Below are 24,600 nucleotides of genomic sequence, written 5' to 3'. Positions count from 1 at the left end.
CTTGTGGATTTCAGTATAATTCACAATTGCAGGAGCATAATAAATATAACTTCTAACCTGCGCCTGGATACAGTACCTGCAGCCATAGAAGAGGTTTCCGTCTTAATAATAGAGAAATCTACTTACTGTATTAGACGTATCGCTGTCTCTTGTTGATGCAGCCGCTAAATAGTAGTTAACTTTGAAGTGCTTTTGAGATTATGTAAAGTTCTGGTAGGCTAGATATATATTAAAGGCATTAAGACATTGTTCTAGAGATTATCCATTTTGAGACATAGAATTTCCAGTTTATCTAGTCTTGGCCTGACACCGCTTCCCTATTGTTCAATTAATGTTGCCAGAGATCAATAGGGTAGGCTGGTAGGGCTGAATGTTTACCGAGGCTGACTAGGCTCGTAAGCCATCGAATCAGCAGCCTTCATCAACTCCATATCTCTGGATCTTGTTAGAGCGATCATCACCTACCATGTCCAGTAAATGAACCGATGCACCTACGGTACCTAAAAGATTGGGCCATGCAGGTCCGCGAATTAATCCGGCAACCAGCTCGTGGCCCATCAAAATTTCCATCGTACCTAGCGGTCAACCTCAAAAGACTTCATCATTCATTCCCTCCGATTATCAATCATCCCCATACTGCTCATCATGCTGAGCAGCACGGTCCTCAGCTTGCTATCGCTAGCAACCTGCCCTGCGATTGCAGAAGAGAAGATAGAGTCTGGCTGCGATGCACTCAAGCATGCCTTTCCCGATAACACCTTTTATCCCAAGGATGCAGTCTACGAGTATGAGTCGCAGAACTTCTGGTCTAACAATGAGATCCTAGAACCAGCTTGCGTCTTCCGTCCTACCAGCGCAAAGCACGTTGCTGAGGCAGTCAAGCTCATGGGCACTGGTCATACATCTTTTGGTCTACGTGGAGGCGGACATATGGCCATCGCAGGCGCCAACAATATTGATGGAGGTCCGCTCTTCGTCATGTCCAATTTGACAACCCTCGAATTGGCCAAAGATAACAAGTCGGTTTGGGTTGGACCTGGCTTGGATTGGGGAAAGGTTTATCGCTATCTTGGCCAACACAAGCTTGCAGTTGTAGGTGGTCGTCTCTCTCCTGTCGGTGTACCAGGTCTGCTTCTAGCAGGAGGCGTCAATTTCCACGGGAACCAGCGAGGATGGGCAGCAGATAACGTACTCGAGTATGAACTCGTCGTGTCCAGTGGCAAGATTTTATCAGTCACTGCAAAGTCTCACCCAGATCTCTTTTGGGCTCTGAAAGGTGGATCTAGCAATTTTGGCATTGTCACCAAGTTCAAACTCGCCACTTTCCTATCTGATCAGATCTATGCTGGCATTTACAGTGTCACTGACATACCCGGGTTCTTGAAGGTACGGGGAGACACGAAGTAATCGTTCGACTATGACTGACATATAAGCAGGCTGTGGCGAATTTCTCGGCTTTCAATAATGACCCTCTCGCACATATCGTTCCTCAAGTGATTGCGGTCGATGAGGAGACGACTATTGGCGGTGCGATTCTCTTCTACGACAGTGATTCAGACCCGGAACCTGAGTGCTTTAGGCCCTTCTTCGACCTTCCAGCTATTTCGAACACGTTTGAGAAAAAGACTCTTGCTCAGTTTTCGGATGAGACTGGCCAGCTCGTCAATCCCAAGATCAACGATCAGTTCATCGCCGGTACCACTACGGGTAAAACATATGAAGAGCTACTCGAAGGAATCCAGATAGTGAACGATGGCTTTCTCAACGCACTCCCCGACTTGTACAAGGTCCTCCCCGTCAAGGACCGTGTGCTCATCAGTGTCGACTGGCAGCCTGTCGGCTCTCTCTGGACTGAAGCTTCTAAGAAGTACAACCCCGGGGGCAATGCTCTAGGCTTGGATGTTGGGAAGCAGGGCACGTACATTGCTTGGGCAGAGGTTGTTGAGTGGAATGGTGATGAGCACAATGAGGCTGTGTTCAAGTGGATTGAGGACACGACTTGGGCGATAGCTAATGCTACCCAGAAGGCTGGACTGTATGATCCTTTCACTTATATGGGAGATGCAGCTGGGTTTCAGGATATCTATGATGGCTATGGAAAGGAGAATAAGCAGAAGCTCCTTCAGATCTCTCGCAAGTATGATCCTTCTCGGACCTTTCAGAAGTACTGGCCCGGAGGATTTAAGATTGGACTATAAAATCGGTCGCTACTTGTTTGACCATAAGGGATTGAATAAAGGGTTGTGCATATAGCCTAGGCACCAGAAAAGAAGCATCTCGCCCCCAACCCACTTAAGCCCAAGACAATGGAAGTGTAACTGCTGATACAACTATTCGATCGGTTGCAGGATGATCTGAGTTCGCCCATTGATCTTGGCATCGATATACGCCTTGCCAGCTCCGTTCGCAGTGACAGATCCTCCAGTGCTGACAGAGTACTGCTTACCAGGAATCAAGCGCTCAAACCCAAGCTTGAAGACTCCGGCCTCCTTCCCGTTGTACACAACCAAATCAAGCTTCTTTCCATCCTCACTATACGCCTTAGCAACCAGAACCTCTGGGAAAGGCGCTTCCTCAAGGATAGGTCCACTCAAAGCCTCCTTAGAAGGTCCGTGAAGCGTAGCATTGGCCAAGTCACGCTGCTTGACAAGGCGCGCCATCAGGGCAATCACCTGGGTAGTAGCTGAGAGGCCCTTGTTGCGAAGAGATCCTGTCTTGGTGGCTTCGACGGGGAAGTAGACGTTGTCGAGCTGTTCGAGAGCTTCCTTGCGGACCTTCTCGTCGCCGAACTCAGCGGCTGTTGCGGCAATGAATGCGCGGAGGGGACCCTCGCCGGCGCGGTAGTTACCGGGATCCATCTTGTCGGCGCCCTTGAGGTCTCTGACTACGAGTTCGCCCTTGCTGTCGTACTTGATGAATTCCTTGCGGATCATGGCCCAGTTGCGGTGGGCGAGGTGGGGCAGGTATGCGGTCAGGAGCATAGCGTTGATGCAGTCGGTGAGGGTTCCGCAGAGACCGGGAAGCTGGACATATCTTGTTAGAAGGCTGGTTTTGAAACCGTGCTATGGTGAATCTTACAGTAAGACCTGTGAATTCACTGCGGATGGGGAGGATGCGACCATCACATTCGGTGAATTCTTCCTCGAGAGAACGTTCAAAGCGGTTCCTGAGCTTCTCTCCACAATCACGACCAAGGATACGATCAGAGATGACTAGTCCAGCCATACCGGTGAGACTAAAGAAATTATCAGCATCAATCTAGTGGCCGGGACATGGCGGGCGAGTGATGGTATAGCATACTTGCAAAGAGAGTAAGTCCAGTTGGGCTCGCAGGGATAGAGGCAGTAGGGATTGTCAGTCATGTTCTCATGAAGAGCATCAGCAAGTCCCTCAAAGTTGGTCTTGTAGTGCTTGCCATCGTCGATGACAAACTCGAGCGCGTTCTTCTTATGATAGCGGCGATCGCCAGAGGCTTGCTCGTACAGACCGATGGCGGAGCTGAGGTATCCAGTAACCATCTATGTCTAGTTAGTGGTGTGGCAGCAGCGTAGTTTTCACGAGTCACGACTTACGATATTGTCCTTCTTGATCGGGTCCCAGTCGCTGAGGGTAAACCTGCCAAAGATTGACTCCCACTTCCAGTAGCTAGATGAACATTAGAAAATGGTCGCAGAGGTGGGGAGGTGATGAAAGACTGACCTCATGATTCGCTTCTGGAGACTCTTCTCGATGCAGTTCTGAGAAGCCCTGGAAAGGTAGCCGTGGAACCCAGGAGCGTAATGACACTGATACAAGCTGAGAACGTCAACAACACCATAGAGCTGGTATCTAACAGCGCCGGTCTGGAACTGATCAATGACATCGTGGAAGCTAAAGTCGTCATGGGGACTAAGCCCACGCTCGAGCATATGCTGCACATGGCGAAGAGTATCGAGAGAGAGCTCACGGGAACCAGGCGCAGGTGCAGGCGTAGCATTGGCAAGCTGCTCCTCAACTGCTTGAACGAGGTACTTATTACGCTCCTGCGCCTTGGAGTATCCAGCAGCATTGAGAGAGCGAGCGTTGCTCATAAGCCAGAAGATACCAGTGTAGCAGAAGATAGCCCACAGGATGGCAGAGGGCTCGAAGAGGGAGTCTGTAGCGAGGTAGCCAGCTACGAAAGCAGAGCCTACCCATAGACCAATTGGGAATGCGATGCCGCCCATGGCGAACCAGACGAAGATGGTGATGGGGATCAAGACCAGAGTTGCCAGGAACGCAGCGGTTGACGCAAGAGTGGCGACTGCAGTGAAGCCTGCGCCTGGGAATAGGAAGCTCAGTGCAGCTGCGCGGTAAGACGTGTTCTCAAGGTTGTAAAAGGCCCAGAGGCCGGAAAGGGATAGGGCAAAGTACTGGTAGAGGGTTCGTCGCTGGTGATATTTCTTGACTAGTCCCCGACCAGCATTTGCGGGGATGAGGACGTCTGATAGCATGTTACTAAGATATCACGCACTTTATTTGGAAGAGATCGTACCCTGAACTGTCCAGTGGCCCCATCCAAAGTCACCAACAGCTTCAGTTTTGTGCCCAACTACATTGGCCACAGCTTGAACTGCGGTGGTATGACCATTAGACTTGGAGAAGCCATTGGCTTCCTTTGGCTTGATGGAAACATGCGATGGAAGTTCTGTGATTCCATTTTCATGATTCCCGTTAGTAGCGGGAAGTATCTTGGAGAGCTAAATTAATCGTCAATGAATGAGTCTGTAACAGAGCAAGAGGGGGACAAATACCGTGACAGTCGACATTCTCAGTTGTCCTTTTGCGAAATGAATGTTTGAGTCGTTTTCTGGATTAGTGTCGAATTGATTGATCTTGTTGGAAGCTGTTGATAATTATTCTTTTAACTCCTTTCTCTTTGGGTCATTTGCGGTCCGGTCTCCGATGCGGGGCCCCGGATGTTGATTAACTCAATTACTGTCTTTGCGGGGAACCTGGGAAATCAACTGAGTTAGCTCAGACCCCCAAGAGTCACAACCGTTCCTCCGGGTGGGGGTTTCGTGAACTCAGGAAGACTCGGTTAGGCGGACCGCTATGGCTCTGGTCAGCCGATATTGTATGAGCAATAATAGTTGACTTTCTTTGTATGCACCTCACGAGCTCATCACCTGGCACAAAGAACTTCTTCCTCGACTTGTGTATCATACTGTCTTTGTGTCCAAATTGACTCACATTTTCACCGTCAACATAGTAATATCGCCATTCATCGCAATGGACTCCATTCAATCCACCATCGCAATTGTTTCTCTTGCCCCTCAAGATGGCAAGAGGAATTGGAAGCTTCAGCAACTCCAGCTACGAGAGCCTGATGAAACTGAGGCTATCGTGGAAATGGTCGCTTCGGGAGTCTGCCATACTGATCTAGGCTGTGGAACCGACCCTGATGGAACGCCAGGATTTCCTGTTCCTCCCTACCCACGCGTTTTGGGTCATGAAGGTACGCTATAAATGTCCTGATACTAAACTTATCTGACCATATCAGGCGCTGGTTATGTCCGGGCTGTTGGCTCAAAGGTCACCAAGGTCAAGCCTGGCGATGCCGTTCTCCTCTCTTTTGCGTTCTGCAGGCAATGCCACAACTGCAAATTCGGCGCTCCTGGCTACTGTCACGAATTCACGGCCCTCAACTTCTCAGGCTCTCAGGAGGCTTTTCATATTTCGAAGCCTGCCACTCAGAAAGTTGGGGGTTCTTTCTTTGGACAGTCGAGCTTTGCGAAGCTCACGCGTGTCCAAGAAACGTCTCTTGTGAATGTCACCGACTTAATTACACATCCGGAAGATTTGAAGTTGTTTGCACCTCTGGGTTGCGGTATACAGGTAATTTCCAGTGATGATGAGACCTGTTCAAGACAGCTAATATGGGTTTGATAGACCGGCTCAGGCACTATTACTGAACTAGCGGCTGCGAAACCAGATGACAAGGTTGCCATTATGGGCTTGGGCGGCGTTGGTCTGGCGGCCATTATGGTACATCAAGCTATCACCCCATTAGGAACATAGACTAAAGCTAACATGTGACCAGGGTGCGAAACTAAGGGGCTGCAAAACCATCATCGGCATCGATCGGGTCCCTGCAAGAATCGAGATGGCAAAGCGACTCGGAGCAACCCATGGCATAGACACTTCATCAATCACCAATCTTGGCGACGAGGTTCGCAAGATCACAGAGGGATCAGGTAGTACAATCACTGTTGACGCAACTGGTGTAATGCCCTTAATCCAGCAAGGTCTTGATTTCACCGCCAACCAGGGTAAGATGGTTCTTCTCGGTGTTGCACCAATGACAGCTGGGTTGGAGATCTCGGTTGTTCCCTTCATGGTTGTAAGTGCCTCGTAGCCCGGTATTAAGTTCACTGGCTAACACTCTGGCAGACGGGCAAGCAGCTTATGGGTAGTATGGAAGGCGGTGTGCTTCCTGAGGATGTAAGTACCTCACCATCCAGAGGTAGTGTAGTTCAGGAGCTAACCTTTGAGGTAGTACATCCCTCGCATGATACGGTGGTTGCAGAAGGGCCAATTTCCGATAGAGCGTCTTATCAAGTTTTATCCAGTAAGTCAAATCGTGAACGACCACATGGTCATCCGTCTAGAAGGCTAACATGTCACAGGTTGAGGAGTTTGAAAAGGCGATTCATGATATGGAGAACGGGTCTACGATTAAACCTGTGTTGATTTGGTAAACTATGTGCAATGGAGATACTTGGGCATATTTGTGGAGGCGTTGCTTGTATCTGAACACTGGTAAACCAGCATTGTACTATTTACTGTGTTTTTCGTACATCCTTCCATAGCCTACAATGTTGTTAAACACAAGGGAATTCTATCAGAACATCAGCCTGTGAGCCCTTGTATCATTTTAGTTCCATACGTGTTGGTCGCCTCAAGTTACATGTTATCAGCAGCAATCAGACTCGTAGCGCAGTAAAAGCCAGTCCCACTCTGGACTCCGGGGCACTCGTTCAAGTCAAAACTGTGTACTATAGAACTTCTGCAACAGAGGCGTACCTACCCATATCGCAAACCCAGGGAAATGGTTGAATTCTGGGGCACTGCAATGCACCCCCAAGCTTTCTGACTCCACGGTCCGTCGATTCGGATATTTGATCAAGGAATCCCTGCTCGTTCCGGGCAAATAGTACATGCTACCCCGCGTACCCCGCGTATGATGCACACCAAGCAGCGTCGGTCCGGACGTTAATGTGGTCCATTCCATGAAGCTCTTTGTCCGGCATCAAGACCGTTTCGCCCATCCGATACATGATTTACCGAAACGCCGTACCGAGACATGACAGAGAAGCAGGACAGGGCTCACGGATAGAACCCGATACGAGAATGTCGTGTGTTCAGAGTCGCCGGCTAGCTAAGAGAATGACAACTCCCCAGCATAAAGACTTCGAACCCTTTCTATCGTATACATACAATCATAATCCACTACTTCTACCATCGGTACCATAGCCACGAGCCTACGTCTCCTTCACTATGACAAAGCCCTCGAGTAACAGTAGTGATCCAGAAGTGGGCCACCATGAAGCACTCCATGCTATCCGATCCGCAGCTAGTATCTCGATGAGCCCTGAGCTCTTCGAGAAGCTCTATCTTGCACCTCCCAACGCTGTCAAGGGTGATCTGAGGAAGACGTTTGGTAACCCAACACCCTTGTTAGTTCGTCCTATCGATGAAAGCCCAATGAGCAAAACTGATGACAATGTTGTAGAGCACTCGCGGGATTCTTGCTAGCTTTGATGCCTCTGTCCTGTGACTTGATGGGTTGGCGTGGTGCTAGCCACTTTGGCGCAGCTTCCATGTAAGTTAATCACTTCCCTGTAAGTTAAGATGGTAATGGTATGCTGATGCCTTAAAGCCCTGTCTACTTCTTCGAGGGCGGTGTCCTCATGGTCATCAGTGGGATCATGGAGTGGATCCTTGGCAACAGCTTTCCTTCTTGTGTCTTTACAAGCTTTGGCTTCTTCTATCTCTCATTCGGTGGAATCCTCCATCCATCCTTCGCTGCATATTCTTCATATGCACCTGCTGACGCAAAGTCACCTGCTGAGGGAATGGCTACCAAGGGCTTCAACGCAAGCTTGGGTAAGTGTTATTGACCCTGATCATGTGTGTGATACTGACACACGCGGGGAAGGCTTCTTCTTGCTGGCCATGACAATACTGTCAATCATATATCTCATCTGCGCCTTGCGTACGAATGTCGTCTTCGTTGTGATCTTTGCTACCCTTGTCCCAGCTCTTCTATGTCTCCTTGGAGCATTTTGGGCATGGGCGGAAGACTATACTGGGAACACATTGTTGGCTCAACGGCTATGCGTGGTATGTATTATGATGCAAGATCTCTGTATCTAGTTTATGTCTTCTAACTCACGACAGGGTGCTGGCGCACTACTCTTTGTGACATCGTTTGCCGGATGGTATATCCTCCTCGCTATCTTACTTGCCATTGTCGACTTCCCGATTCAGATTCCGGTTGGTGATCTATCTTCTGTCATCAAAGGGAAGAGTGAGAGGGAGATGCGCTTGGGAAAATAAAGAGATAGCCCAAATACTCGTCGTAGTTCAACAAACGACATGGTGTCAACCCTCCTTGGTCCCCTTTTCTGGGCGCAAATAAGACGATGGCAAATGAGGACAGGATGAAGGCTTTTGCTGAAGAACAGAATATTGGAGTTAATATAACAGATCCAAGTTCATTGATGCGTTACAAAGGTAGAACCAACGGGGCAGTGTAGGGGATGGAAAGGTTTCTGGTTGTTTTAGGTGTCGGCATTGGGATGTAGGGACTAGAAATAGTCAATGGGGATCAGTTTTAGTTCCAGGCTACTATATATTATCTGAGATAGTTACCTGCCTATCTCGAACATAAAACAAAAACATCAAGTCACAACGTCCCAGCAACAAGGCCAACTTCCTCCAAACACCGCGGGACAAGTCTCCATTAAACACACAATTAATAGCACCCCAGACATGAGATAATGCCGTAGTATACTCGAAAGTTCCAATTGTAATACTAGTAAAACAAAACCCTATATCAGCTCATAACATAAGATCTCATGGTGTGTCGCGCTCCATTTATGCCTTCAACTCCAGACAACTCAAACGACCGTGGCGTCATGTTCACATCAAAGTTGAAGAATGAAGGCGAGTTCATGTTGACAGAGAACTGGCCATCGCCGGGACTGATTGATCTTGTTCTTGAGCTGCCACACATGGAGCCGTAATCCACCATGGACCATAGAACCGTTTCCAGATCAGGTGATATGTCGAAAACGGTATGTGGATCGATCATCTTTTCGAAGTCTTGGGAATGAGTATCAAAGTTTAGGAGTTGAGTGTGCTACAAGAGTTAGTTATGTCTGCATGGTTGCTGAGCGTTTGACTTACCATCTTGGCCGCGTGGTCCCAGAAATGGCCCATTTTGTCCAGGATTTCCAGGGAGTGCTGTCCAGATTCCAAAAGCTGTTGAGATGGAACTTGTCCCATACTCTCTTTACCGTGGATGAACATGGAGAGGATACTACCAGCAACGCACGTCGAGTAAGCGTAGAACGAAGCATCGACATGACAGCCCGCCTCTTGCGCACGGTGCAACAAAGACGGGATCTTGGAAGCATGATCGCAGCACACTTCATAAGCTCTGGACAAGAAACTCGCCGGTGCCTTCACTTTCAAGTTTTGCAGACGCAAAGCCAGGAGGAACGGGTGGCCGATGAGACAGTGGCAGAGGTGGAAGACGATACGAGCAAATACGGCGTGTCCAACAACCTGGTGGTCCGGCGTTCCAGTGGGGAGTTTGTTCTGAGATATAATGTCTTCGATGGGGACTTCTTCAACCTGCAGATGCTGCTCGATCAGCAGGAGGAAGGAGTTTATAGCTGCAAACTCTGATCTCGAGTCCCAGGGTAAAGTGTCGTCTATCTCACGTTGATGAAGGACGTATCTGGCACATCGTCCGAGAGCTGAAGCGACGAGAATAGCAAGCGTAAAATATCCCCGGATCTCACCAAGATCAGCGTCCCAGTTCAAAAGTCGATGGAGCGTGGGGGTTTGTTTCCAAGTGCCGGTTCTGAATACTTCCTCTTCGCATGGCAGTTGGACATGGCAATCCTCATCGGCGATGGCTGGTGGGCGCGCTCGCCCGCAGGATACGAGTTTATCGAGAAGGTAGACGGACCAAAAGACGCGTCTTCGCTCCTCCTGTTCGACGATAGGGAGCATGGGGTTTGGTTCGTTCATGAGTTGTAGATCCTGGCAGATGCGTACTGCAAGGCCAATCTTTAACCACCCAGAGCTTGTTCGACCAGCTTGTCATGATCAGCCAGAATTCACTTTTTGGGGGGTAGCGTTTTGACTCACCAGTAAAGTCAATAATGGCTAGAATATTAGTAGTCTGCGCCACGTGGAAATTGGGTTCATTCTCAACAGTTAAATGGTCGCTCAACACGCACAACCAAGCTTGTCTCGCATACCCCTCCATCGCGTCGTGGGTGCGGCCTGAGAAGTACGCGTGATCTGAGAATCGCACTGAAGACGCGAGGATGGCAAATGTGAGGCACTTTGGTAGGAGCATAAAGCTGAATAGCTGCCTGTAGTGCTCTTCTTGGAAGTAGGCGTACGGTTGATTGTGGACATGGGTGAAATAGGTATCGACGAGATGCTGCACTACATCGTCAGGTGGCATCGTGCTAAAGGGCCTGCTTCATGGTCAACGACGTCGATGTCTTATTGGGTAGTATATTTATGAGGACGCACGGCGTGAGGGCCTCAGTTTGATCCGGGGATGCAGATACGGCGTTTGAAAGCCGACGCTGACCGTCCGAGCCATTATCTAAATATGTTGTTGAACGAGGCTGGGTCGGAGAAGCAGGTATGTCGCATTGTTGCGTCGGAAATGGTTGATTAAAGTCAAACCTGCAGTTTATTACCCTCAGTGAGCAGGTTTCTTGGTAATAATGCGTTGCGCAGCCACGCGTACCTTTGTTCCTGGCCTTCCGGTTCACTCAGCTTAGCCAATTGGGCTTCAATCGTGCTCAATCTCTGCAAGAGGTCCGGCTATCATCAAGTTAGTCCTGACATCGTGCCACGACAATTGGTCCAAGCCATACATGACCAAACTGAGGAGCCAGCGCTGCGAGCGGGTTCACAGTCACGGAAGCCATCGTTGCTGAGTATGCCTCATATTGGCACGCGCGATTGACACGTCGGCAATTGTTGCATCGCGGCTTATCTCCTGAGCATTTCGTTTTCCTCTGCCTGTGATTTGTCTCTACATCAGTATCGGACTTCAAAGACGTTCGCGAAGGTGAGAGTTGGATGATTTGGTGGTGTAACATGACGGACCGAGAGATCCATCGGAAGCTGGGGTCCATACCGACAGCTGGTACAAGCTTGCCGAATACGGCGTATGCCACTACTGGTCGCAGGGGCATGAGCCTGTGGCTCGACGCTGGACGATGGTGCTGCTGACATTGCTCTGGAGCAGGCAGGATGCGGTCCGAATTGCGGGATGAGGAGGAAGATAACAAAGCGTATCCAAACATACATTCGCCCTCCCGACCTACGTACCTCTCCTTGCGCTATCTGCCGGGCTGCCCGTGACACGGAACTTGGCCTGGGGAATCATCCATTACAGAGCGGGGTAAGGGAACTCGCTAACGCATTAGGTTCATCATGTTGGCACTCTACCGCGTTGTTTGCATTGCTTTGACAGCTTCCAGTGGAGACCTACCCCGGAATCATGGGGTCGCTAAGATATAACAGGGAATGAACTTAATGGACTGGAAGTTTATTATCCTTGGTATGCAACGCTAATGTCGCAACGACCCCGCATGGCTGAAATCAGGACATGATATCCGCGTTTCCGAGATGTTCAGGTCCAGGGTAAGCCCTTCTCTCCGAGCAAGAATATAAGATATTTATCAGATTGCCAGAGCAGATAAATACTGAGTCTAGGCTAGTGATAATTATAACTCTAAGTCACTTCTCTATTTTATAAATAACTTACTAGTTGTCTTTAAGACTTCCTTTAGTTACCTGCACTTGACATGACTCCTTGACCTTTTCAATAAGGATAGGATATATTTATAACTAAATATTTTGCGCCCTATAATACATTATCTTCCTTATCTATTAATCGTTTAGACATTCCGGGCCGTTACTCCTGCAAGAACCCTTTAATTCTTAAGCTGTTAAGAAGTTTATTATATCTGATAGTTCTTGTTGTTTCCCCGCCTGCCCCGCTTGCGGTCCGTGGTCCGCACTCGGGTCATATCGTAGTCCTAGACTAATACCCGTGCCATAATAGCTAATACCTAACGACCATCGCCTGACACTGACTCTACCAATCCACGCATGCTATAGGTTAAGTCATTCTACCTTGATCATAACATACAATGGCTTGTTGTTATATTGCTGCCTTCTGCATTAGCCAACTGGTCAAAGTCTATCAATTTCTTGATGTCGACGATGCTATACGATATAATGAAGACGAGCCCGAATTACCCTACCCTACCAGCAAATCCCCGAATGGTGAAGACATCAAATGCGAGAAACGTAATGCTTCTCTTGTTTTGTCGCTGTCGGGACTTACCTGCTCGGCTTGCTCAAGTGCAGTCGAGTCAGCATTGAGAAGCCATCCGGATGTGGATCAAGTACGAGTCTCGTTGGCGTTGCAACAGGCCACTTTGATTGGGAAGACCGCTAGTTTCGACACTCAGTCAATTACGAGACTCGTTACTGATCTCGGATATGGCGCTGAGCTTGGACCGCGATCGCCCCGGGAGGTAATCCGTGTTCTCAAGTCTAAAGAAGAGATTGCTAGGCTCAAATCAAGTCTATCCAGTCTCGCTGGGTGCGCAACAGTTAATCAGACGATTGCCTTCCTTATCTCGGTTGGGCAAGACCGCATACCATCGGCTATTCTTTTCATAGCTCACCTGCTGTGTGCAGTACTCACTCTGTTTGCACAATGGCAGTATATATCGTGGATTCACAAGGATGGCTGGAAAGCGATTTGTCGCTGGCAACCTAACATGAACACTTTGGTCTCGTCCTCAATTTCCCTTGGGACTTCTATCTCATTCATAGATCTCCTTACACATGGGACCACCGGTGCAAACTCATATTATACGACCGTCATTGGCTTGGCTCTTGTGGTGGTTGCTGGCAGATACATCGAACTTATGTCAAGGCGGACGACTTCCGAGGATCTCCTGAGAGTGTACAAGCCGCTTACACAAAGCAATTATACAAGGCTTCACCCTACTGGAAAGGTATGAATCCCGCATTTACCAAGACTTGGTAGTTACACTTGCTGATCGGCTTCAGGTTGTCCCTCAGAGTTATCCCGCAGCCGGCGATCAGATTATCATCCCGCCTTATTCTATTATCCCATGCGATTGCTACGTAGCAGAGGGCACATCCTCCATCAACCAAGCCCTTATCACAGGAGAAGCACTGCCGGTCCGGAAATCTGTGGGGGACTTTCTCCTGGGAGGAACACGAAACTTGGGTAAGGAGCTGGTGGCTGTTGTCGACAAAGAACAGGGAAATTCGTTTTATTCCCAGCTCGTGCATGGCGCTGTTGAGGCAGCAGGTTCGAAGGACCAAGACAACCGAACAGTTGATATGGTAACGAAATACTTGGTTGGGTTTGTCATGTCACTGGCACTAGTCGTCCCCCTCAAGGATATCTACATATCTGCTGAATTGCTGAGTTATGAGGTGATTCGAGTTGCGATGGCTAGGGCGATGACAATACTTACATGCGCATGCCCTTGCGCCTTGGGATTGGCCATCCCTTCAGCAGTAGTTGCAGCAGTAGGTAAGTGCTTACAATAGGACCACCAGACTCCCTTGCTGGGATACTAACGGTCCCCCCCTCGTAGGCATAGCAAGTCAAAACGGTCTTCTGATCACCAGGGGTTACAACACTATCCAGAAACTCAGCAGCACGCAGTCCATCGTGTTTGATAAGACTGGGACTCTGACACGAGCTGTGCTAGATATCACGGACTTCGAAACAACAGAAGCATGGAAGAAACCAATCACAGAGTTTTGGACTTATATCTGTGCTGCTGAGGAGGGAAGTGTCACGAGTCACCCGATCGGTAGAGCCATCTTTACCGCTGGAGTGAATCATCTTAATGGGCCGTGGTCGGAAACGAAATCGCTTATCGAGTCGCGAAACATTGCAAGTGAGTCGGGTAAGGGCGTTTCGGGAGAAGTCTCTTTAGGTCAAGAACCCTGGCGACGTGTTGATATTGGGAGCACGCGGTACTTGTTGTCTTGTGGCGTGTCTGATCTCCCAGGGGTATCTGAAGGACAAGACAGCGGTTTAATAGCAGTATACGTCGCTATTGACAGAACGTATGCTGGAACACTCTATGTAACGGTAATGTAACCCGAGGCATGCACTTCGCCTGCTAACATTTGTAGGATGCCGTGAGAGACGATGCAGAGAAGACTATCCAACGGCTCTACGAAAGGGGTTATGCAACACATTTGGTAGCTACTTAGCATTTAGTTGAGGGAGTAAATTACTGACGTTGATAGTTGACTGGCGACATGCCTCAGTCCGCAAATCGCATTTCCCAGCAGTTGAAGATACCGGTGCTCGCGTCCGAAGCAACGCCCCAAGACAAACTGGATCTCGTCAAGAGACTACAAAAAGATGGAAAAGCTATTGCAATGGTAGATGCAACCCCCGTGCCTAGAAACAGTCACACTGACAATATCCTTAGGTTGGTGATGGATTGAACGATAGCTTGAGCTTAGCAGCAGCCGACGTTGGTATCGCTCTTTATCACGACGTCGCAACGCCAACAGTTGGTGCAACGGTTTTCATCCTCAATTCGCGGCTGGACTCAATACCTTTGCTGCTCGAAATCGCAGAACTAACCATAAAGCAAATCCGATATAATTTGGCATGGGTCTTTGGCTACAATGCTCTTGCGTTGAGTATGGCTTCTGGCCTTTTCTCTCCGTTTGGCATTGTCTTAACACCGTGAGTGAAATATCCAAACTCTACTAGATAGCGCTGACCGAGCTTGTGTAGACCACTCGCTGCTGCGTGCATGTCGTTCTCGTCAATCTTCTTGACGCTGAACGGGTTTTGGTTACGGAATAGGCTAGCTACGGTTTTCAAAGTGGAGGAATAGATAGTTATATAATAATAGTATAGTGCTGTGAGCCCATCACTTCGATTACAAAGAAACACCTTATAATAAGCTGAACTTCCTCGTGATACTTGTGCACATAGAGAGCTTGTGGAGATCGATCAAAACACGCTCTTCAACCATGAGTTTGACATTTACTCAGCGTGTCTTAACCGTCGGTTAAGGACTTCGGCATCTCCACATTATCGGACCGTAGCGTCGGACTGAAAAGGTGCTAGTCCATATCTGTAAAGTCTCCACGGTCCGGGTGTAAGAGTCGTTGCATAAGTGACAGTATCAAATGGGCGTTGCTTCAGCAAAATAACAGTTAATTGCCATACCAATTATTGCTTCATCGCTTCTAGCCAACCAGAATACTCCAAGAATCGCCAAAATGACCAAGCCTAGCATCAACTTCAAAGGTGACTTTGTCCAAATCATCGATGGGCAAAGCGCCCCCACCAAAGAAACTCGACATGGATTGAACCCTGCAAACCTACAGGAAATGGACAAAGTCCCTGTAGCGACTCAGCAGGATCTCGATCGCGCAGTCGCAGCAGCCAAGAAGGCCTTCAAGATATGGAGCAAGACTCCTTACGAGGAGCGGCGTGAATCTGTTCTTGCTTTTGCTGTTGCTGTTGATTCTCATCGTGATGAGTTTCAAGCTCTCCTCACTGCTGAACAGGGGAAGCCGGTAAGCACAGCGCTGAGCATGATGGTTATGAAACTGATGCCGTTAGATTCCTCAAGCTGCGTATGAAACTGACGCTGCTATCGAATGGATGCGAGGCATGGCTCAGATTCCTCTTCCAGAGGATGTTCTTGAAGACACTGAGCAACGCACCATCATTAGCCGTTACACGCCTATTGGAGTCGTCGCAGCTCTCGTGCCCTGGAACTTTCCTCTTTTACTTGCTACAGGCAAGATCGCCCCGGCACTGTTGACTGGAAACGTCATCATCGTAAAGCCATCGTAAGTGCCACCGTTTGAGAACTCCCCGGTTGAGATTACTGACGTGTCAACAAAGTCCTTTTACTCCCTATGGCGGTCTCAAGCTGGTTGAGCTCGCGCAGCAGTTTTTCCCGCCTGGCGTGGTTCAATCGCTGAGTGGCGATGATAAACTTGGGCCTTGGATGACGAGTCATCCTGGCGTTGACAAGATCAGCTTCACGGGCTCAACAGCGACGGGCAAGGCTGTTCTTCGAAGCGCCAGCTCAACCTTGAAGCGCGTGACCTTGGAACTGTAAGACTCCCTTCACTTTCCATGTCCTCTATAATCACTAACCCGGTCAGTGGTGGCAATGATCCAGCTATCATATTTCCAGACGTCGATATTGACAAGGTTGCCGAGAAAGTGGCCTTCTTCGCATTCCTCAACTCAGGTCAGGTTTGCCTTAACCTGAAGCGAATCTTTGTACACCAGAGCATTTATCCCCAGTTCAAGGAAGCACTTGTCAAACATGTCAAGAGCTACACTTTAGGGGATGGGTCCAAGGAAGGTGTCACACATGGCCCGCTGCAGAATGCTCCTCAGTTCAAACGCGTGAAAGGCTTCTTTGAGGATATTGAGAAGGAGGGTTGGAATGTTGCTGTCGGCGGCAAGATTGAGTCCTCTGAGGGGTATTTCGTTAACCCTACTATCATTGATGTGCCCCCTGAGACATCCCGCATCGTCGTGGAGGAGCCATTCGGTAAGATCAAAGCGCTCGACATAACCTCAACTTTGACTGACAATTCATTTTAGGACCGATCGTGCCGCTTCTCACATGGAGTAGTGAGGAAGAGGTAATCGAGCGTGCAAACGATACGACTATGGGACTCGGAGCCTCTATTTGGTGCAATGACATTCGTCGTGCTCACCGGATTGCGCGAGAGATTCAGGCTGGCAATGTCTGGGTCAACACACATTTTGACTTGACTCCGATGGCAGCTTTTGGGGGTCATAAAGAGAGTGGTATTGGAACTGAGTGGGGTGCCAATGGTCTCAAGGGCTTTTGTAACGTTCAGACGTTGTTCCTGAACAAGAATGTCGTGTCGTAGTGATTAGGCTTGTATGCAGAATTTTGCCCCATGTCGAGCTTATTTGATCTCATTCTCTGGTCGATTCTTGCGAATTATCTTTATTTGTCGCAGTGGAACAGGATCACATCAATTAATCTCTGAGTATGCGTAATAAATGGTCCAAGGACAATCTCGGACAATTGAGATCTCCTTAAACACCATGACCCTAATCTATTCTCACGAAGTATACTGAGCTCGTCAAACTCAGAGTCAAAGGCTGTACTAAAATACAATGATAAAGCATCGTTGTAATGTTGCAAGTCTGGCTTCGAATGGAGGTAGTAGATCGAGGAAATGCTTCAGGTAAAGATTCTACACGGGTTCTGGCCCAGCTTAGCAGCTTGAACCCTCTGGTCAGGGGCACTGGAAGGACCCGGCTAATGAGTCCCCGCTCGGTCCGATGCCCGGGTTCGCTATCCTAAGTTCGTCATGTGCTGTTGCTCTGTCCCGGGCAACCGCTGATAAATCGTCCATGACGCGGATTTACACGATGTCTCAGTGTTATCCTGCAGCAGTACTTGAATACTTTGTTTTCGATCACCAGTGCTTGGTTGAATTTCACGCTAATAGTTAGGCATGGCCTCTGTAATTGTCCCAACCATGAGACGCAGACCCTTTTCTTCTTGCCTCGGGGTGATTACCTTCATGAGCCTCTCCCGTCCGTTTATCCCACGTCTCACTTCAGCTATATCCTACTCAACATCCGCGCAGCCGATCTGGCCTAATCCACATGAAGCGGTACCTTTCATCACTCAAGCTCCGAGGCTCTCTATCGTTCAAGGTCCCACTACTCCTCCACTCTGGAACAGAACGCTTGGAAGTCTGGTCAAAGAGCAAGCTAAGAGACGTGGTAAAAGGACTGCGCTTACTGTACCATGGCAAAACACTAGACTCACATATGAGGAGCTCGAGTATCGCAGCTCTGTTGCCGCAAAAGCCCTCCTTCACGCAGGCTTGAGGCGCGGCGATGCTGTTGGGATATTCGCTGGCAATCGCTTTGAGTATATTGAGTTGTTTCTGGCATCTGCCAGAATTGGGTGTCCCTTCGTGGTATTCAACACGACAAACTCACCTCATGAGCTATGCTCAGCTGTGGCTCGTAGCGGTCAGTCAACCAAACTCATCGAACATGCAGAGCTCTGACGTCGTTTTGCAGACTGTAAAGCGCTGTTCATTGCATCGTCTATTGGATCTATCAACACGGATGATCATGTGTATCAGGTTGCCACGAGAGCAGAAGTTGGAGCCTCTCTGGAGCAGCTTATTATGTTTGACAGATCTGCTTCGCGGGAGCTCTTTAACTGTCATAGATACGAGGACTTCCTGAATGACGGAATTAACGGATCTATAACAGACGGGCAACTTCAGCAAGCTGAGACGCGTGTTCAACCCTCGGATGTATTGAACATGCAATTTACTTCTGGTGAGGAAATGCCTTTCAAATACGTCGCTCTTCGATTCGCTTTGCAGCCTCTGACAGGCCTTCAGGTACTACTGGCCTTCCGAAAATCTCTATGCTCACACACAAGTAAGAGCCTCTTTCCTGTCAAGCCACCTCAATCTCCTGACAATCTCTTCTAGCAACTTGCTCAATGATGGCAGATACGTGGGACATGCCATGAGACTCACCCAAGAAGACGTCGTATGCTGTCCGCCCCCACTATTTCACTGTTTCGGCCTGGTCATGGGATTTCTCGCATCCTTCACTCATGGTAGCACTATCGTCTTTCCTTCCGACAAATTCCACGCAAGGCAAACTCTCGATGCAGTTGAGGCAGAAAAGGCTACTGCACTACTCGGTGTCCCCACAATGTTCATATCGGAGCTGGCACAGATGGAATCACAGCCTCGGAGAATCACAACAGTGCGTACTGGTCTCGTTGCTGGCTCGCCTGTGTCGCCTAGCCTGATGGATGAATTGAGAGCCAAGATGAATGTCCAGGGTATGCTTATCGCGTATGGAATGACGGAGACGAGTCCTGTGACCTTTATCACTTCCCTAGACGACCCAGATGACAGGATGCTGACTAGTCTTGGTCGTGTTCTTCCCCATACCGCAGCCAAGATAGTCGACACCAATGGAAACGTGGTTCCTATCGGGGAACGCGGGGAGATCTGTACGAGTGGGTTTGCCTTGCAAAAAGGATACTACAAAGACGAGATCAAGACATTGGAAGCAATGAGACGGGATGAGAATGGCGTGTTGTGGATGCATACTGGTGACGAGGGATACTTGGACGAACAAGGTTACGGTTTCATCACTGGCCGTATCAAAGACCTGATTATCCGCGGCGGTGAGAATTTGTCGCCCAGCGAGATTGAGAACCAACTGCTACGTCATCCCGCAGTCAGAGAAGCATGCGTGGTGGCAGTCAAGGATAAGATACATGGCGAGGTTGTGGCAGCCTTCTTACAAGCGTGCTCACTAGACAAAAGACCATCAGATGGAGATATTAGGGATTGGGTTTTGCAGGATCTGAGCCCAGTCAAAGTTCCGGCTTTTATCTTCTGGCTTGGTCAAGATGGCGTGGATGCTGAGTTGCCCAAGACGGGAAGTGGAAAGTATCAGAAGCATATCATTCGCGATATTGCAGACCGGCTAGCAAGGAAGTCAAGCACGACATAAGATTAAAGGCGATCTCGATGATTTAGATGCTCCAGGTCTGTTAATATATTGCTTCCTGGTTTGTGCACCCAGCTCAGCCTCTCCGAGGATTGTTTTGTTGCGTCTGCGATCAAGGCATATCTCATTGATAAAGGGCCCTTATTCTGCTGATCTTAAAACCGTTACCGTTCGGGCCAATTTTAATTATTATATAGAGAGTGCAATGACCAGGGCGTTTAAAGCAATGTCAATTACTATTCCCCGGAGCATACCTCTATTTTATAACATCTAGGTAAGGAGCTATAGTTTACTTCTCTTATAGATTTAAGGACATGATTATGAAAAGTGGCATAAATGTAGCCTATACATGTTAGCGAGATCAATTTCCATCAGTTAATAATATCCGAAGTTACTGCCTGCTTACCAATCATCTAAGGCTCTTTCTTTATCCAGCATCTTCACGGCCTCGAACACCTCTGGAAGTCTGCTGTCTTTATGAAAGCTTGCAAGTTTAGTCCGAGCATATACCTGTGCAGGCTCCTGGACTAAAGGTGACGCTGCCACTGCTGATAAGGGCCATACAAGCCACCGCACTAACGTCTGGCTCAGATAGGACCGAGACGCTAGGCTCTGGAAGAAGGGCACGCTGCAGAGGATATCCACAGCGACTTTGTCCGCGTTTGATTTCGTGTAGTCGAGAAGGTTGAGTCTATTCTGCCGGAGGGTGTCTGTGCAATCATGGGCCAACGCATTGCAGTCGATGAGAGCGGTGCCCGACCGGTGAATCCATTTGCTGATGAACAACTTCATGACGCGCAGGATGTTCCAGTACCGGGCTGACTGAGGGCTTGGATACTTGTGAGTAATGCCATTAAATGCAAATTCTGGGGCTTCAGCTGTTGGTATCACCTCGTAGGGAAAGAGTGTAGATGCTTGATCTAGCAGGCAGTCTATCTGCGACACCAACAGGCACCCCTGAGCCACGACAACCTCTGGTGCTAACGTGTCCTCTGTGTTCGTCGATGTTAACTTCGCGAGGAGGCGAGACATGGAGTCCAGAACCGTGCCAAGGTCGACCACTAGAGAGTTATTGCTGCTGAAGTTACCCAACTGTGTCCGCATTTCGGATACAATTGCAGGCACAGGAACACGGCGCTGCGCACATGATGCGTAGGTATGATTGCTGACGTCAGAAAATAGGGCACGGCCCAAGGCCGAGTCGAACTGACGGGGTCCTCGGAGCTTGACGAGTTGGACGGCGCCATCTACATGGGATGTCCAGTTGTTCAACGAGTCACGGCGGTGGAAGGCAATAGCCTCGAAAAGAGCCAAGAGGAGCACTGAGGCAAGAGTGCTGTGATTGGCCGCTTGCTGCGGCAATGACAAGGCTGCGTTGACGTTCTGAATGGCCGCAAGGTAGTTTTTGCGAGCGAGGGTCATCAGCGACGGCTCCATGAGTTCGTAGGATAGCATGGCTAGTGCAGGCGCAAGCAGCGCCGGTGACTTGAGAAGCTCAGTTGGGCAGTCAAAGGCTATAATTGATAAGAACTCCAAGGACGCGGTTGGCGCGTACATAGACAAGAAGAATGCAGTTCCAGCATCCTGCGGTGACAAGGCTAAACTACTACCCAGAGTCAATATGGCACCCCGGCGAATAGCTTCAGCCTTTGTGAAACGATGAGTCGGGGATGTGGCGGACATAGAAGATGAGTCATCGATTTTCCGAGACCCAGTCGAGATCGGTACCTCAAACAGTGTTTTGGGGGGGTTGAGCTCTCGACGCGTCGTTCTCTTTCCCAATCTGGCACGCGCCTTGTCAAGAACTTGGCTGGTTTGATCCCTGACGATAATAGCTTTTGGATCTCGGTACCCAGGACAGGGGATGTGCTTCCTGATGCACTGGCCACACGCGGGCTGCCTCTTGTCACACTGTGAAGATGAATGAGACTTGATTTCGTTTTCGGGATTTCAAAGTAGTTCAGGTCTAACTCACCTTGCCTCGCTTTTTCTTGCACGCGTGGCAAGCAGTAGACGGCCGGCCGCAGTACGTCATAGTGAGCAAAGATAGTGCCTCAATGAATTGTGTGTAGTTGTGAGATGCTCGACGATGGCCCGAGCCGAGGACGGACTCTGCATTGCATTTGTCGACAAGGTCGTTGTCATTTGCAGCGACTACACGTAATCGCAATAGACCCACCCAGAAGCCGAAGTCCGAGAGAGTGGGGACGCTATTTCTTCTCACTGCATACTCAAATTGGCCTAGTCTAGTTGTTTTGCCCTGAATAGACTATCTAAACGAAGCAAGGAGATGGCAAGAGAAAGCAGTTGTGGTCAGGAGACATATAAATTACTTGATTCGCTGCCATCGCGGACAAATTTTTTTCTATATCTTGACAATCATAGACACACTTCTTTACCCGTCTTACACTTATTGATGGTGCGTGGCAGGCTACTACACAGACTTACAGGAACTACATCATGGTTCTTGACTCGTGGTCAATCGTTGCTGTTGTTCAGCTAGCCGCTTACATCCCAGCAATTTGTCTCGCTATCTACATATGCAATCTCCATGGCTTCAGCAAGAGTTCAGGGTTTGTGGTAACTTGATGCGCTACGGCACGTTGCAAAAGCTGACTCTAGAACAGATGGTACTATACGGTCACCCTGTCTGTCTGTCGCATAGCAGGAGCTGCTTGTCAGCTCATCTCCATCGACAACAAATCTACAGGTCTCCTGGAGGCTGTGATGATCCTCAACCATATCGGCCTGGTCCCCTTAATGCTGTCGACTCTAGGGATGTTGTCGAGGTTGTACGTATTCTACGTGGATGTCAGTTTGCATTTACTCTTGTCGCTAACGTTTGCCTTGCGTCAAATATAGAGCCGACGTCATCAATGCCCAGTTGACCGACCCAGCTATCTCGATTAGGTACTTCCGGTTGATGCAATTGATTATGCTGCTTGGAGCCGTGTTTGGAATTATTGGCGTCGAGAGCAAATCATCAAGGGGCACCTCTCCCTCTGCATGGTCGTACGCTGGCGTTCTCTGCTATGCAGCAGGGTTTTGTTTGCTGGTAGTGATTCTGGCTAAATCAATATCGGTCGTACGCCTGGCGCCTGCGAGAGAGCGCATCCTCGTACCAGCCGCCGGCCTCGCTCTCCCGCTCGTATGTGTTCGGCTTTTGTACCAGATTTTGTTGGTGTTTGTCCATTCGGGGCATTTCGTCTTGATCAAAGGATCGGTACTTGTCTTTGTCTTCATGTGTGTTGTGGAGGAGTTTCTTGTTGTCTGTATCTTTCTATTAGTCGGGCTCAGGCTCGAAAGACTCGACGAGAGCCAACAGGGACCTATCTTGTCGCGCAAACGGAATCGACATCGAGGCCGGCGTCATTACAGGCGCGGCGACTCTGATCCGCCACTGTAGAACTTATAATGAGGTCAGCTCTAGAAGGCAGAGAGGAGGCAAAGGAGTAGAGAAAAAGTGTAGGGGGGTTGAGAAGTAAGAATTAATACAAAAAGAGTGAAAAAGGGAAACTTGCAACTCAAGAGGTATTTTAATTAAAGTAAAAATCAAGATAAGTCGGGTTGATCTTATCAAGCTACCTAAATCATACAGTAGGGTCAGTCTGGCCAATCAGAGAGGGCTGGGTTGCTCACAGTGCAACACTGGAGTGTGGTTCTATTTCATAACCTCAAGGTGAGGAGCTGTGACGGTGACGCCTGATCAAACAGGGCTGTATCGGGTTAATAATCTTGCATTGCCGGCGGGGCGTTTCAAATCTATATAAAGATGCCTGTTGCAACCAACACTTCGGTGCAGCTTACCAACACCTGTTTTTCTCGCCCTTACCGTCCTTCAAACTGTAATTTATCTCTTTTCACAGCATTTTTTGCAATAATGTCAGATAACACACCACGCGACAAGCCAATTACTACTTGGTTCAAGTTTAAGCTTCCAGAGGACATTTTACTAGATGAATCATTATTTCATGCTCTGCATCCAACCAGGGAAGAGTGGCCACAGGTTCGCCTCTGTAAATGCCTCATGACTGAAATCTACTTACTGCTCTAGGTCTGCTACGGAAGAATCAAGGAATCTCCACAATACTGTGTGCTTCTAGTCGATTGGTATCACACCAGATCATGGCTTGAGTTCTCGCAGTCAGATAGCTACGCAGAGTTGCTTTCCAGCCTTGGCTCTCACTCGGATATCCCAGTAGTGAGTGAGACCATCGACTTCGCCAGGTATCACCCCACGATTGCGATGTCGTCTCATACCGAGTTGATAAGAGTCTATTTCCCGGCTTCAATCTCGCCGGAAACCCGCAAGGCTGTTTGGGACAAAGTCCGACATGTGGGACCTTCAGTTGCCTACGGCAAAAAGTTTGAGCATAGGAACCCGTACACAGCTGGCCCGTGCTTGGGTTGGATTGAAGGCAATGTGAAATGGGAGGGACAGGACGCGGTAGCGTGCGTCTGGGTTCATAAGTGGAAGAGTCAGGAAGCTGAGGAGAAATGCAAAGCCACTGCGCGGTATCCGCACATGAAGGATGGTGAATTCATAAAACCTCTTATTCTTGATTTATTCGAGCAGGGGCTGAGGGATCAGGGCGCTTTGGGCTGGGAGGAATGTCACCTGAACTTCGAGACGACGTGCTACATCCCGTAAAGAGAACGACAATCAGATAGCACTGACATGACCTTAACTCTCATAACGCCAGATAATTGAT

At 49.0% G+C, this 24,600-nt stretch overlaps 10 protein-coding genes across 10 annotated transcripts; 7 read left to right on the top strand and 3 right to left on the bottom strand.

The window, feature by feature from the left end:
- Positions 1 to 645: 645 nt before the first annotated feature.
- Positions 646 to 2,198, top strand: FTJAE_2263 (6-hydroxy-d-nicotine oxidase; the record flags this gene model as incomplete). The annotated part of the gene is made up of 2 exons (XM_037348439.1): positions 646 to 1,386; positions 1,437 to 2,198. 2 exons carry the CDS (start codon positions 646 to 648, stop codon positions 2,196 to 2,198), a joined length of 1,503 nt encoding a protein of 500 aa, XP_037210515.1.
- Positions 2,199 to 2,330: 132 nt separating this feature from the next.
- On the bottom strand, positions 2,331 to 4,787 carry FTJAE_2262 (linalool dehydratase-isomerase precursor; the record flags this gene model as incomplete). The annotated part of the gene is made up of 7 exons (XM_037348438.1): positions 2,331 to 3,023; positions 3,079 to 3,235; positions 3,301 to 3,518; positions 3,573 to 3,645; positions 3,700 to 4,462; positions 4,514 to 4,718; positions 4,773 to 4,787. 7 exons carry the CDS (start codon positions 4,785 to 4,787, stop codon positions 2,331 to 2,333), a joined length of 2,124 nt encoding a protein of 707 aa, XP_037210514.1.
- A 463-nt stretch (positions 4,788 to 5,250) lies between these two features.
- Positions 5,251 to 6,719, top strand: FTJAE_2261 (zinc-containing protein; the record flags this gene model as incomplete). The annotated part of the gene is made up of 7 exons (XM_037348437.1): positions 5,251 to 5,476; positions 5,522 to 5,856; positions 5,911 to 6,006; positions 6,062 to 6,361; positions 6,412 to 6,462; positions 6,518 to 6,589; positions 6,648 to 6,719. The coding sequence occupies 7 exons, from the start codon at positions 5,251 to 5,253 to the stop codon at positions 6,717 to 6,719; spliced, it is 1,152 nt and encodes a 383-aa protein (XP_037210513.1).
- A 799-nt stretch (positions 6,720 to 7,518) lies between these two features.
- FTJAE_2260 (GPR1) lies at positions 7,519 to 8,580 on the top strand (the record flags this gene model as incomplete). The annotated part of the gene is made up of 5 exons (XM_037348436.1): positions 7,519 to 7,697; positions 7,754 to 7,843; positions 7,901 to 8,127; positions 8,282 to 8,364; positions 8,422 to 8,580. 5 exons carry the CDS (start codon positions 7,519 to 7,521, stop codon positions 8,578 to 8,580), a joined length of 738 nt encoding a protein of 245 aa, XP_037210512.1.
- A 499-nt stretch (positions 8,581 to 9,079) lies between these two features.
- FTJAE_2259 (3-hydroxymethyl-3-methylglutaryl-coenzyme a lyase) lies at positions 9,080 to 11,207 on the bottom strand (the record flags this gene model as incomplete). The annotated part of the gene is made up of 6 exons (XM_037348434.1): positions 9,080 to 9,385; positions 9,433 to 10,352; positions 10,405 to 10,422; positions 10,497 to 10,705; positions 11,024 to 11,100; positions 11,154 to 11,207. The coding sequence occupies 6 exons, from the start codon at positions 11,205 to 11,207 to the stop codon at positions 9,080 to 9,082; spliced, it is 1,584 nt and encodes a 527-aa protein (XP_037210511.1).
- Positions 11,208 to 12,440: 1,233 nt separating this feature from the next.
- FTJAE_2258 (P-type ATPase) lies at positions 12,441 to 15,056 on the top strand (the record flags this gene model as incomplete). Its single annotated transcript, XM_037348433.1, has 6 exons — positions 12,441 to 13,319; positions 13,375 to 13,870; positions 13,935 to 14,440; positions 14,485 to 14,553; positions 14,602 to 14,739; positions 14,790 to 15,056. 6 exons carry the CDS (start codon positions 12,441 to 12,443, stop codon positions 15,054 to 15,056), a joined length of 2,355 nt encoding a protein of 784 aa, XP_037210510.1.
- A 541-nt stretch (positions 15,057 to 15,597) lies between these two features.
- On the top strand, positions 15,598 to 17,244 carry FTJAE_2257 (aldehyde dehydrogenase; the record flags this gene model as incomplete). Its single annotated transcript, XM_037348432.1, has 5 exons — positions 15,598 to 15,897; positions 15,944 to 16,176; positions 16,232 to 16,447; positions 16,498 to 16,895; positions 16,949 to 17,244. The coding sequence occupies 5 exons, from the start codon at positions 15,598 to 15,600 to the stop codon at positions 17,242 to 17,244; spliced, it is 1,443 nt and encodes a 480-aa protein (XP_037210509.1).
- Positions 17,245 to 17,910: 666 nt separating this feature from the next.
- On the top strand, positions 17,911 to 19,891 carry FTJAE_2256 (4-coumarate ligase; the record flags this gene model as incomplete). The annotated part of the gene is made up of 4 exons (XM_037348431.1): positions 17,911 to 18,370; positions 18,422 to 18,688; positions 18,754 to 18,793; positions 18,847 to 19,891. The coding sequence occupies 4 exons, from the start codon at positions 17,911 to 17,913 to the stop codon at positions 19,889 to 19,891; spliced, it is 1,812 nt and encodes a 603-aa protein (XP_037210508.1).
- A 424-nt stretch (positions 19,892 to 20,315) lies between these two features.
- Positions 20,316 to 21,923, bottom strand: FTJAE_2255 (C6 zinc finger domain protein; the record flags this gene model as incomplete). Its single annotated transcript, XM_037348430.1, has 3 exons — positions 20,316 to 20,361; positions 20,469 to 21,799; positions 21,864 to 21,923. The coding sequence occupies 3 exons, from the start codon at positions 21,921 to 21,923 to the stop codon at positions 20,316 to 20,318; spliced, it is 1,437 nt and encodes a 478-aa protein (XP_037210507.1).
- Positions 21,924 to 23,768: 1,845 nt separating this feature from the next.
- FTJAE_2254 (uncharacterized protein) lies at positions 23,769 to 24,539 on the top strand (the record flags this gene model as incomplete). Its single annotated transcript, XM_037348429.1, has 2 exons — positions 23,769 to 23,894; positions 23,943 to 24,539. 2 exons carry the CDS (start codon positions 23,769 to 23,771, stop codon positions 24,537 to 24,539), a joined length of 723 nt encoding a protein of 240 aa, XP_037210506.1.
- Between the last annotated feature and the right edge of the window lie 61 nt (positions 24,540 to 24,600).

This window comes from Fusarium tjaetaba (assembly GCF_013396195.1).
Source record: "Fusarium tjaetaba strain NRRL 66243 chromosome Unknown NRRL66243_c0000041, whole genome shotgun sequence".
Lineage (NCBI taxonomy): Eukaryota > Fungi > Ascomycota > Sordariomycetes > Hypocreales > Nectriaceae > Fusarium > Fusarium tjaetaba.
This window is presented reverse-complemented; position numbering and strand designations above follow the sequence as displayed.